Source organism: Nycticebus coucang, chromosome 22, assembly GCF_027406575.1.
Source record: "Nycticebus coucang isolate mNycCou1 chromosome 22, mNycCou1.pri, whole genome shotgun sequence".
Lineage (NCBI taxonomy): Eukaryota > Metazoa > Chordata > Mammalia > Primates > Lorisidae > Nycticebus > Nycticebus coucang.
The window spans coordinates 16,156,189-16,168,823 of NC_069801.1; the positions used below are offsets into that span (position 1 = coordinate 16,156,189).

The 12,635-nt window shown below is 38.4% G+C and overlaps 1 protein-coding gene across 3 annotated transcripts in view; it reads right to left on the bottom strand.

Annotated features, from left to right (window-relative positions):
* USP48 (ubiquitin specific peptidase 48) overlaps positions 1 to 12,635 on the bottom strand; it is a 101,070-nt gene that overhangs the window by 46,106 nt on the left and 42,329 nt on the right. For all 3 annotated transcript variants that reach the window (XR_008376816.1, XM_053575207.1, XM_053575208.1), the window contains exon 9: positions 4,409 to 4,588. Coding sequence is in view for 2 of the 3 variants with exons in the window: in XM_053575207.1 (XP_053431182.1) it covers positions 4,409 to 4,588 (180 nt within the window). In the remaining variant the exon portion in view is untranslated. The remainder of the gene's footprint in view (positions 1 to 4,408; positions 4,589 to 12,635) is intronic.

The following is a 12,635-nucleotide window of genomic DNA, read 5'->3' on the forward strand; positions in this document are numbered from 1 at the left end:
CACCTAATCTTTGATAAACCAAACAAGAACATATCTTGGTGGAAAGACTCCCTATTCAATAAATGACGTTGGGAGAACTGGACATCCACATGTAAAAGACTGAAACTGGACCCACACCTTTCCCCACCCACAAAAATTGATTCAAGATGGATAAAGGACTTAAATTTAAGGCATGAAACAAAAAAAATACTCAAAGAAAGCATAGGAAAAACACTGGAAGATACTGGCCTGGGGAAAGACTTCATGAAGAAGACTGCCATTGCAATTTTTGCAACAACAAAAAAAATAAACAAATGGGACTTCATTGAACTGAAAAGCTTCTGTACAGCTAAGGAGATAACCAAAGCAAATAGACAACCTACACAATGGGAAAGGATATTTGCATATTTTGAATCAGACAAAAGCCTGTTAACTAGGATCTATAGAGAACTCAAATTAATCCACATGAAAAAAGCCAACAATCCCATATATCAATGGGCAAGAGACATGAATAGAACCTTCTCTAAAGAAGATAGATGAATGGCTAATAAACATATGAAAAAATGTTCATCATCCCTATCTACTAGAGAAATGCAAATCAAAACCACCCTGAGATACCGTCTAACCCCAGTGAGAATGGCCCACATCACAAAATCTCAAAACTGCAGATGCTGGCGTGGATGTGGAGAGAAGGAAACACTTTTACACTGCTGGTGGGACTGCAAACTAGTACAACCTTTCTGGAAGGAAGTATGGAGAAACCTCAAAGCACTCAAGCTAGACCTCCCATTCGATCCTGCAATCCCATTACTGGGCATCTATCCAGAAGGAAAAAAATCCTTTCATCATAAGGACACTTGTACTAGACTGTTTATTGCAGCTCAATTTACAATCGCCAAAATGTGGAAACAGCCTAAATGCCCACCAACCCAGGAATGGATTAACAAGCTGTGGTATATGTATACCATGGAATACTATTCAGCCATTAAAAAAAAATGGAGACTTTACATCCTTCGTATTAACCTGGATGGAAGTGGAAGACATTATTCTTGGTAAAGCATCACAAGAATGGAGAAGCATGAATCCTATGTACTCAATTTTGATATGAGGACAATTAACGACAATTAAGGTCACGGTGGGGGTGGGGAAAGGAAGAGCAGAGAGAGGGAAGGAGGGAGGGGGGTGGGGCCTTGGTGTGTGCCACACCTTCTGGGGGCAGGACACAATTGCAAGAGGGACTTTATCTAAAAAATGCAATCAGTGTAACTGGCTTATTGTACCCTCAATGATTCCCTAACAATAAAAAAAAAAAAAAAAAAATTTAGTGGGCTCTTTAGATTTTTGTATATTTTAAAAAGTTTACTACCCCTCCAAAAAAGAAAATACTATTTTTCCTGAGAACCCGGAACTGAAAAAAAAAGTACTATTACTATAAGTTAGCGTTAATGTTATAGTAAATGATAACATTAGTCTTAAATGATAAAATTAACACAGGCCAATGTAATTGTGGAAGGAACCAAGGGAATTTAAATCTCTTTGTAACATTTTTATTCTTAATCTGAATGCTTGGTATGCAAGTACTTATTTTAATATATTTTTTTAATCATCAAAGAGTATATAAATGTATATGTAAAATTAAAAAACAAAAATTAGATCAGTAAATAATTTTAGTAAAGAGAAGCTCTTTAACTTAGTCAAAATAATAAAAATAAATCCAGACTTAATTGCCTGAAGAAATAAAACAGCTTATTTGGGAAAATGGAATGAAATGCTAATGAGCAAAAAGATTAGCCACTCATCTCCAAAAACTCAGTAGCAAGTAAAAAAACAGTGTTTGAGGTGGCAAGTATATTACAGAAAAGTAATCTTCAAACTGTGTTTCAGTATCTCAGGATAATTTTCCCAGATGTAAGAGGTCGTGTGCAGATCTGAGGAAATCCAATCACCAGATCGTAAATTCACTCTGTACTTTTCTCAAACTGGTCAACCTCAACAGTAAGGTTCCACAATGGTTTCTACCTCCTCTGTCACAATCATTTGTCTCCCCTTCCACAACAGGTTTCATCCATTTCACTGAAAGACATACTTAAAAATTTTACTTTAATAAAATTTATAAGCTTTTGAGTCAAATTATGTATTAATGTCCATAATTTGAAAAATCACACTCTAGAATTTTTTCGCTATTTAGAGGTTTATGGTAATAAAAAACTTAGCATATCCCGTTAGAATAAAGTGTTAAAAATGTGCTATTATTAATAAAAAAAAAAGACCTGTTTATGTATCTTTGAAAAGGATAGCAGTGGGTATCAAATCTCTGTGGTATTTAATTTCATTTGGACTCTGTTTAAAGAGTGATGTTGTTGTATAAGTTTCAATATTTATAATTTGTCATAAAATACATTATTTAGAGCTACTTAAATTTATGATGAAATATATTGGATTTTAAAAAGTAGGAAGAAAAACAAAATTTATTCGGCGTGCTTATGGCTGATACTTGAGCAAAGAAGTTTGAAGACCACTGTACTCTCATAGGAAATTAAAATAACCGAAAGCATGTTCAGTAAAGATGAGGTTAGTCAATTGTTTCTAACTAAAGAGTATTCAAGATTGAAAATGTTCATTACTTAAAATTCATGATAGAATACAGTAATGAATATCTAATGGAATTTAACAAATATATTCTATTTTTGATTAAAAACAGATGAAAGCTTACAATATACATTGCATATAATAATTAGTTATTAAAACATTGGAATGGGATGCTGATGGGCGTGAAAGCTTTTCCTTGAATTGTTTTAAAATTTAGGATGACCAATGTATAGAAGATGGGCGGGACAGCCTTCATCTTAGTCAGAGTAGGATTAAAGGCATTGTTAAGGCTGTCCTGTCCATCTTCTATATATTAATATGTTGCTTTTAATCCTACTCTGACTAAACGAAGATAGCTCGAATAAATTTCAGTACAGAACATTCAAACAGTCTACAACCACACCACCCTGAATGTGCCAGATCTTTTCTCATCTCAGAAGCTAAGTAGAGTTGGGCCTGGTTAGTACTTGGACGAGACAGCAGTCAGATAAAACTAAGACATAATTATTCACAATTTACAGTTACATCTCAATTCTATTCCCAGTGAGAATGTCACAATAAAAACATATACTATATAAGGAAAAGTTAAGAATTTGAATAGAAAAAATGGGCGCAAGACTGTTTAGTCTTTAAACATGTAAATGGAATTTAAAAACAGAAAAAATTTCTCCAAACTCTAAGAATGGAGCCACCACGTGAATATTTGCAGAGATGAGCCATATGCCTCAACAGCCAACTGCCGTGCTCCTTCCTCCTGGACATCTTGGAAAAGTGGCTTTGATCCATTAGGAAAGGACAGTAGCAGGAGATACACACCTACTCCCATTCCTTTCCTCCTAGTCAGAGCCCAGAGTCTGAGCCTCACCCAAAATGATGGACATGGAAGACAATGATAAACAGCTTAGGAGAGAGTGCTCCAGCCAGAAGAATTACCTACCACCTTGGGAAACACATGGGTACCTGGGCCCTAGACAACTGATGTGACAAGTGGTACATACTGGGACACGATTTCAAAGAAGCCTTATTTATGACAGGCCTCACTACACAACATCAAACAGCTTACTCCCCACAGAGCCATTACTCCACACTCTAGCACGGGTGAGATACTTACAGGGCGTAGCCAGGTTCCCAGTGGGAGTTAATTCCTGACCCAAAGAAAAGGACTACAATTCTCAACTTATTTAAAATCTATTCATCACTTTTAGCTTAATATCCACCATCCTCCCTTGCCCCTGAAATAAACCCTGTAAGTGAAAACCATTCGTCTTCAAGCTTTACTGAAAGCATGATATTATGAAAACCAACTCTGAACCAAAATAATTTAAAAATTTTTAAGCTCAATTTTTAAAAAGCAGGCACTGGCTGGGCACAGCTGCTCGTGTGAATAATCCCAGTGCTTTGGGAGGCTGAGGAGGGATGATCGACTGAGGCTGTGAGTTCCAGACCAGCCTGGGCATCACGAGACTCTGTATTTACCAAAAAGACATATAAAAGAAATTAATTAGGTGTGGTGGTCCATGCCTGTAGTCCTAGCTACTCTGGAGGTTGAGGTAAAAAAAAAAAATAGCTTTAACTCAAAGAGTTCGAGGTTATAGTAAGCTATTATATGACTGCACCACTGCACTCCAGCCTGGGTGGCAGAAATGAGATCCCGTCTTTTTTTTTATAACAAAACAAAACAAAAAAGCAGGCACTGCTAATAAAAGATGTTCGGTGTGTTTAAAAACTGTAAATATCCCTGACAATCCATAACAATCTTGGACCATAATAGTTTATCAAAAGTATTTCTGGGGAAAAAAATTTATATTTTAAAAGGGCACTCACAACTTAAAGGTTTTACCTAGATCTTCCTCAATCCCTAGTTGCAATTTCTTCCCCTCCATCTTTTCTATGTCTTCGTCGTTAAACTTGTACCATTCACCAGACTGTGGATCTTTCACGTGGGCGATGTAGTGGCCAGAATAAGCACTCACTCCCCTGTGTATGAGGACCGCACTGAGCTCATACACATAGGACCCACCTGCAGAAGGAGAAATGGAGAAATAAAAGAAAATTTGGGTAAGTGTTTCCTCTTATGTACTAAGCCTTGATTGTAATGACTATGATTCTTTGCATAGTATATGGTAGAATTCAAAAACACATCAACTAAAATAAAAAATATTTAGTCTTAAAAAATAATGTAGCAGCCATTCTCTTAAGCAGCACACTGTATTAACTCTCCATCTTTCTGCAAAATAGGCTGATAGAAAATTATAACATTATGGGGCGTCAGGGTTGATAAACTACTCTATAGCACGCTGTGCCCTTCCATACAAACTTGCTGACCAAGAATCAGTTGTTCATACTCTCCAATGTGCTACAAAAATTAAGTTACACAAATCAGGATAAAATGAAACAGCTATTGTTTGCAGAAAAAAAAGATAAATGTTTTAGGAAAATTTGAGGCAAGTCATTAAAAAATTTGCTTTCAAAATAGTCTGGGAGGTGCCCATAGCTCAGTCGATAAGACGCCAGCCACATACACTGAGGCTGGCGGGTTTAAACCGGCCCAGGCCAGCTAAAACAATGACAACTGCAACCAAACAAACAAACAAACAAAAAACAGCCAGGCATTGTGGCCGGGCCCCTGTGGTCCCAGCTACTTGAGAGGCTGAGGGAAGAGAACTGCTTAAGCCCAAGAGTTTGAGGTTGCTGTGAGCTGTGACACCACGCACTCTACCCATGGCGACCTAGTGAGACTTTGTCTCAAAAAAAACAAACAAAAAAGAAATAAACAAAAAAAAGTTAAGTATCAGTCAAAGGGTAAAAAATTTAAGTTATAAGATGAAGCCTAGGGGGCGCCCGTAGCTCAGTAGTTAGGGTGCTGGTCACATGCACTGAGGCTGCTGGGTTCGCACCCTGCCTGGGTCTGCTAAACAAACAAAACAAAATAAAAATAGTTGGGCGCTGTGACGGGTGCCTATAGTCCCAGCTACTTGGGAGACTTGAGGCAAGAGAATCGCTTGAGCTCAAGATTTTGAGGTTGCTGTGACATAACAGCACTCTACCTAAGGTGACATAGTGAGACTCTGTTTCTACAAAAATAAATAATAAAAATAAAATAAAGGCTCGGCGCCTGTAGCTCAAACAGGTAGGGTGCCAGCCACATACACCAGAGCTGACGGGTTCAAATCCAACCCAGTCCGGCCAAACAATGACAACTATAACTAAAAATAGCCAGGTGTTGTGGTGGGTGCCTGTAGTCCCAGCTACTTGGGAGGCTGAGACAAGAGAATCACTTAAGCCCAAGAGTTGGAGGTTGCTGTGAGCTGTGACGCCATGACATTCTACCCAGGGTGACAGCTTTAGACTCTGTCTCAAAAAAATAAATAAAATAAAATAAAATAAAGTAAAAAGATTACAGCATAGTGGTATGTGCCTGTTTCCTAGCTACTCAAGAGCCTGAGGCAGGAGGATCCCTTGAGCCCATGAACTTCAGGCTACAGTGAGCTATGATTGTGCCATCGCACTTCAACTGGGTGACAAAGTGAGATTGTCTTACCAGTAACAAAATTAGAAAATAAAAAACTAGGGGCGGCGCCTGTGGCTCAGTTGGTAAGGCGCCGGCCCCATATACAGAGGGTTGCAGGTTCAAACCCAGCCCCGGCCAAACAGCAACCAAAAAAAAATAGCTGGGCGTTGTGGTGGGCACCTGTAGTCCCAGCTACTCGGGAGGCTGAGGCAAGAGAATCGCTTGAGCCCAGGAGTTGGAGGATGCTGTGAGCTGTGTGAGGCCACGGTACTCTACTGAGGGCCATAAAGTGAGACTCTGTCTCTACCAAAAAAAAAAAAAAAAAAGAAAAGAAAAAACTACAGTTTTTTTCTAACACATTTATCATTAACATTTTTGCACATCTTTAGTCTTCTAAAAATTAAAAGACTACATATGATTACCATAACATATTGAACTGCTCCCATATTAATGGACATTGAAACTGGTAGCATTTGGGGGCCTACAGAAACAATAATTATTATCTTTGCACATGTCCATTGCAAAGATAATAAACCATTTCATTGCTACAATTTCCTTAAAAACATAAAGAGGGACTCGCAGTCATTTACAGCCAGTCACTTATTTAACACATAATAAACATGTGGGACCCTGTTTTAGGCATGGGGAATAACTATAGCCATGACCAGAGGGGGAAAGTCCCCCTATATTCCAGCACAATGAGGGAGAAAGTAATGCCTGGACCCAAACCCACTGAACTCACCCCAGCTAAAAATAGTTAAAACACTAGGTGACATCAAAATATTTTAAAAATCTTCTTACACATATTAACTGTCAAGAAAATAAGAATTCTCAGAAGCCGAATAGCATGTGAGGGCAAGAAGCTAGGGAGGTACGGACAACACGGGGTTTCCTTCTGACAGCACTTGGTGACCCTTCATTAACTCAAACTCTGTTTCTTCACATTTCGAGAAGCTCGTGGGACCAGTAACAAAAACTTAAGGTCCATAAAAGGTGAGAAGTTTAATAGGAGACCCCTATCATGGAAATAGTATTTTTTTTGATCGACAAATAACATCAGTATGTCTTTATGGGGCACAATGTGATGTTTGATATGTTTACATTGTGGAATGATTAAATCAAGCCAATTAACATGTCCATCCCCTCACATAGGTATCACTTTTTTATGGTAAGAACATTTAAAATCTACTTTTAGCAGTTTTGAAATAAACAATTCATTATTAACTACAGTCACCAGGCTGTGCCATAGACCTCCAACTGAAAGTCTGTACCCACTGAACATCTCCCCATCTCTCTGCTGTCACCATCCCACTCCAGCCTCTGGTAACCACTCTTCTACTCTCTACTTCTGCATGTTTGACTTTTCTTGAGTTCACAAATAAGTAGGTTAATACGGTGTTTGTCTTATTTCACTTAGCAAAATGTCCTCCAGGTTCAACCATAGTGTTGGAAATGACATTTCCTTCTTTTTTGAGGTTGTATAGTATTCCAATGTGTATACACATTCACTTTGAAACTAGGGTTCTTCACTTTAATAGATTACAGAAATGAACCTGCCCTCCATGGGAAATAGCAGGGGAAAATGATCTGCCTTATATTTACTTTGGCACTTGAGGGTTAAGAAAAACACACATCTCCACAGTAAGTTCCTAAGCTAGCCCTCGTGAAGATGTCTCTATCATGAATTCATACCACCCAGAAGTCAGAAAAACCTCAAGCTGAGAATTTTGTTTGATGTGGTCCTGAGATGAGTGACAGTTCTAAGGAGTTCAGTCAAACACACACACACACACACACACACATCATGTAACACAAAAGGACATTCTGACACTGTAACTGAGAGGCAGCAAACAGCAAAATCAAATTCATGAAGATTTTCGCCTAAACTACTGAAAATAGCAAATAAATAAAAATTTAAGTATATTTAAAGAAATAAGTGATGGGATTAAAACTAAGAGAAGTAAGATTATAAAAAATGAAAATCAGATGGATATAGAAAACTAAACTTCTAGAAATGAAAAGTATAGTAATCGGCAGTGAAAGCACCATACAAAGCTGGGCCGCCTGTAATCCCAGCACTCTGGGAGGCAGTGGCGGGTGGATTACTTGAGCTTTGAGACCAACCTGAGCAAGAGCGAGACCTCAGTTCTACCAAAAATAGAAAAAGTGAGGCAAGAAAATCACCTGAGCCCAGGAGTTTGAGGTCATGTGAGCTATGATGATGCTATGGTACCCTATCCCAGGCAACAGAGCAAGACTCTGTCACACACACACACACACACACACACACACACACACACACACACACACACAAAAGAAAGCAACAAGTCTATGGAAGGACTTCTGTAAATCCTATCACCCCAGCTGCACCTGAACAGAGAAGGTCGAGCTGAAGAAATTATGTGAAATGCAGGACAAAGAGTAAGAGACTGGAAAGTAGAGTGAGAAAATCTAACACACATCTAACTGGAATAGAGAAGGGAAAAAGTTTTAAGAGAGAATAGCTGGAAATGTTTCAGATACCCTAGGTAAGGATAAATTAAAAATCTAACCAAAGTCTATCAGAGTGACACCGCAAAATAGCAAAACCAAAGAAAAGGTCTTTAAATCGGACAGAACAGGCCAAAGAATAGGCTTGTAATCCTAGCCCTCTAGGAGGCCGAGGCAGATAGATTGCTGAGTTCATGGGTTCGAGACCAACCTGAGCAAGAGCAAGAGCCCGTCTCTAAAAATAGCAAGGCATTTTGGTGGGTGCCTGTAGTCCCAGCTACTTGGGAGGGTGAGGCGAGAGAATCACTTTAACCCAAGAATCTGAGGTTTCTGTGAGCTATGACACCACAGCTCCTTACTGAAGGTGACAAAGTGAGACTCTGTCTCAAAAAAAAAAAAAAAAATCAGACAATAACACAGGTCACTTAGAGAAACGAGAATAAAACAGCAACCAACTTCTCAACAGCAACAACAGATGCCAGAAGATAACAAAATACCTTCAACGCACTGCGTGAAAATAACTGTCCATACTCGTGAAGACAAATTTCACAAGGACAAAATATAGACACTTTCAGACAATGGTATAGGAAAAGAATTTTCCACCAACAGATCTTTAATAAAGGGATTTTATAAGCCCAAATTTAATATTTTTAAAGGGGGATTCCAAATAGAAGGTCTAGAATGCAAAAGGAATGAAAAACAAAGGAGGTGGGTAAACTGAACACTAAAAGCCTTACGCATAACGGTATTTTGCAGGTTTTATAAAGGGAGAATTAAAATACATATGAAAACAATTTAGGAGATCCATTTATCAATGTTTTGAGGTCTTCGTGCTGTTTTTAGTAAGGATTTTAACCATAGAGTTAAGTATGCATAACTTTTTTTTTTTGGAGAGAGTCTCACTTTGTTGCCCTTGGTAGAGTGCTGTGCCATCACAGCTCACAACATCCTCAAACTCTTAGGCTCAAGGGATCCTCTTGCCTCAGCCTCCCAAATAGCTGGGACTACAGGCAGCTCATTTTTAGAGATAGGGTCTCTTACTCAAGCGAGTCTCAAACTCCTAAGTTCAAGAATCCTTCCTGCTAGGACTATAGGCAGCTTATTTTTAGAGACAGGGTCTCCCTCTTACTCAGGCTGGTCTCAAACTCCCGAGCCCAAGAATCCTTCCTGCCTCAGCCTCCCAGAGTGGTAGCATTAGAGGCATGAGCCACTGCACCCAGCCTGCACAGTATAATTTCTAAGTTAATTACTAATACCAGCGGACCCAAGCTGTCTCCGCCCTGAGGGCATCTCCACCCTTTCAGGGCTTTCCTGGAATCACCCATCCTCTGTTCTTTCTACACTACTTTCCTAGTCACCTCATGGTAAAGGTGAACTAGAAACAGTGTCTCTATCTCCCCAATCTCAGGCAACTGTAAAGAAAAATCTCTTAGCCCTGAACAGAGCAGTAGAAATAAAGAGAAGGGGGGAGGGGATGTCATGGCCTTAGATCGACCACACCAGATTCTTATAGCTTGAGTAAGCCAGAGAACCTCAAACCTTGAAATTTTGTTTACAATGATATCTAACCAGTAGGTGCTCCAGGTGCTCGACAAAAATAAATCTAAGGGCTTTGTGGTAAAGGTGGCATGCACTCCAGCTCTAGTAGAATCCCCATAAATAACTTCCACCTACAATTACCACTATGCAGTCAAGGACAACCACGTACGGAAGAAACGAGACAACACTGAGAACCAGGTCAGAAAGCAGACATACAACTGTAAATATTCCAGCACCGTCAGTCACGGATTATAAAGCAACTACGCTTTTAATGCTTAAAGATTTTTAAAAATATTTTAGTTACCTTTAATGTATTTGTCAACAAATACAGACAATACATTTTAAATAAACACATCAATAACTGAGGGTTTATACTTTTCTTTTTGTGGCTCTACTGACCTAATTGGTCAAAAGCATCTTGTTTTGTAAGACATAGGTGAAGACTAGGGGAAGAAAAAGGGAGAGGGAGTGAAGGGGAATCAAACCCCAGGATTCTCCAGAAGTACAGCAGCCTCCAGAGCTGTCCCCAAGGACGGGAGTCTGGGGAACAGAAGGTTCCAGCACCCTCAGCAGGACCAAGTTCTCAGAGACATGGGTGTGTCCACTGGGTGAGACCTCAGCTGGAGATCCCAAAGTGAACTGTAGGTAGAGACATCCCAGGGACTGGGAGGAACGACAAAGGATGGTGAACCTGGTGGTAACACAGATCAGCAATATCTGGGGCATCGCTGGAAGGACTCTTCTCCCGCTAACTTCAATAACCCAGGTGAAGAAACGGAGGTCCCAGAGATTTAACAGATCCCATAACAGATTTAAGCATCAGTTATACTTTAGCTGTCAACATCCCAAAAGGTAAAAGAGTAAACTAAACTACAATGTCTGGGGGGTGGGGGGTCAGATAAGTGGTTTTATTTAAAGGGAGGAAGAAGGTTATAATTGTGAGTGGCACAAAAGAGGCTTTTAGGGTCCCAAAAATATTTTCTTTCTTGATTTGTGTGGTGCTCAATAGATGTTTGCATCATGATAATTTGCCAAGCCATACATTTTTGCATTCTGAACTTTTAGGAATGTGATATATTTCACAATTTAAAAAGGAGAAAAGAGGGACTGAGATTTAAACTATGGAAGGACAAGGGAAGGGCATGGCACTCAGTAGGGCTGAGGGAAGGAACAAGGTAAGATCCCTGAAGGAGAGAAGTCACTATGAGGTCACTGGAAGAATCGCCTCCTATAAGGGCTTCTTAATAGTATTCCATAATTATTAATGAAGACAATAAGCCAAGGAAGTGTTAGCAGTAACCATAACTTTATTACCAATAGAAACCACAAAAATTTTCATATTATATTACTATTTTTGTAAATAACCTGAATTTGTACTCGTCAATTCATTATACCCATCAACTTAAGAATTATGGTAGTTTTAAAATCTCCAAGAAATATGGCAGGAATTAGTTAGAGAGTCAGGTGCTAATGTTCAAGGAATGAGGATCCCTCGTTCAAATACAAATCTCTACAGAGCTCCAGGCTCAGGAACAGGTGAATTCTTCTTTCAATAATGGAACATCTTTTATATCTATTTTCTCAGCTTTGTTTGGATATGTGTAGGCAGACACACAGAGACAATAATATAGAAAAATATAAATACTGGTTTGGTTATCTTGGTGATAGAATTACATGTGTTTTTTATTTCTCACTTTATGCCTTTTGAATTTCCAAGATTATCTAGAATAAACCCTATGCAATCATAACAAAAGTTAATTTGTTTTTAGTCTTCTACCTATATAAGGTAGCACATTTTTATTGCAAACATTACAACAGCCTGTGAAAGATGAATGTATAACCACAAACTACTAGATTAATTTTATCAGTCCTAGCCAACAATTCTAGTAAGAAGGTTTTACTGTATTTAGTAACCCAACACACTAAAAGTAAATTTCTATAGGTTTTTAATCTATCAAGCCTATTTGATAAATATCTTCCTTATTTTCTTTACAGTATGAATCCTGGACAAATACATGTATACTACACATAATACAATTAATAACAATAACAGTGATTCAAACTCATATAGTAGAGTCAAGTAAAGTGCTACATTTCTTATCTCCTGAGTTTCTGGTGGCCTTTGAGAAGCCACTCGTACCCATCAGACTTCCTTAATTTCAAACAAATTGCCTAAGGACTCAGAAAGCAAACTATTATACAATGTGAACTAAGTGCACTTAGCTTACTATATAAAGTAAGCTAAGTTTATCCATTCAATGAAACCTAACAATGATGAAATCCAGAAGCAAAGTTTATAGCAGTTTCCTTCTTCCATGGAGGTGCAGATTTTAAACCAAAGTACTAATAAAGCATCATACATTTAAAGCTTAAATACTTATTTAACACACTCCTCCTGGACCCTTTCAATCATTTCTTTTAAAGACTGAATCATTTCAGTTGTCAGGTGCCTCTAGAATATTTTTCTTTTTTTGGAAAGAGATAAGAATAAAATGATATTTATATTAAACATTTCATAAACAGTAAG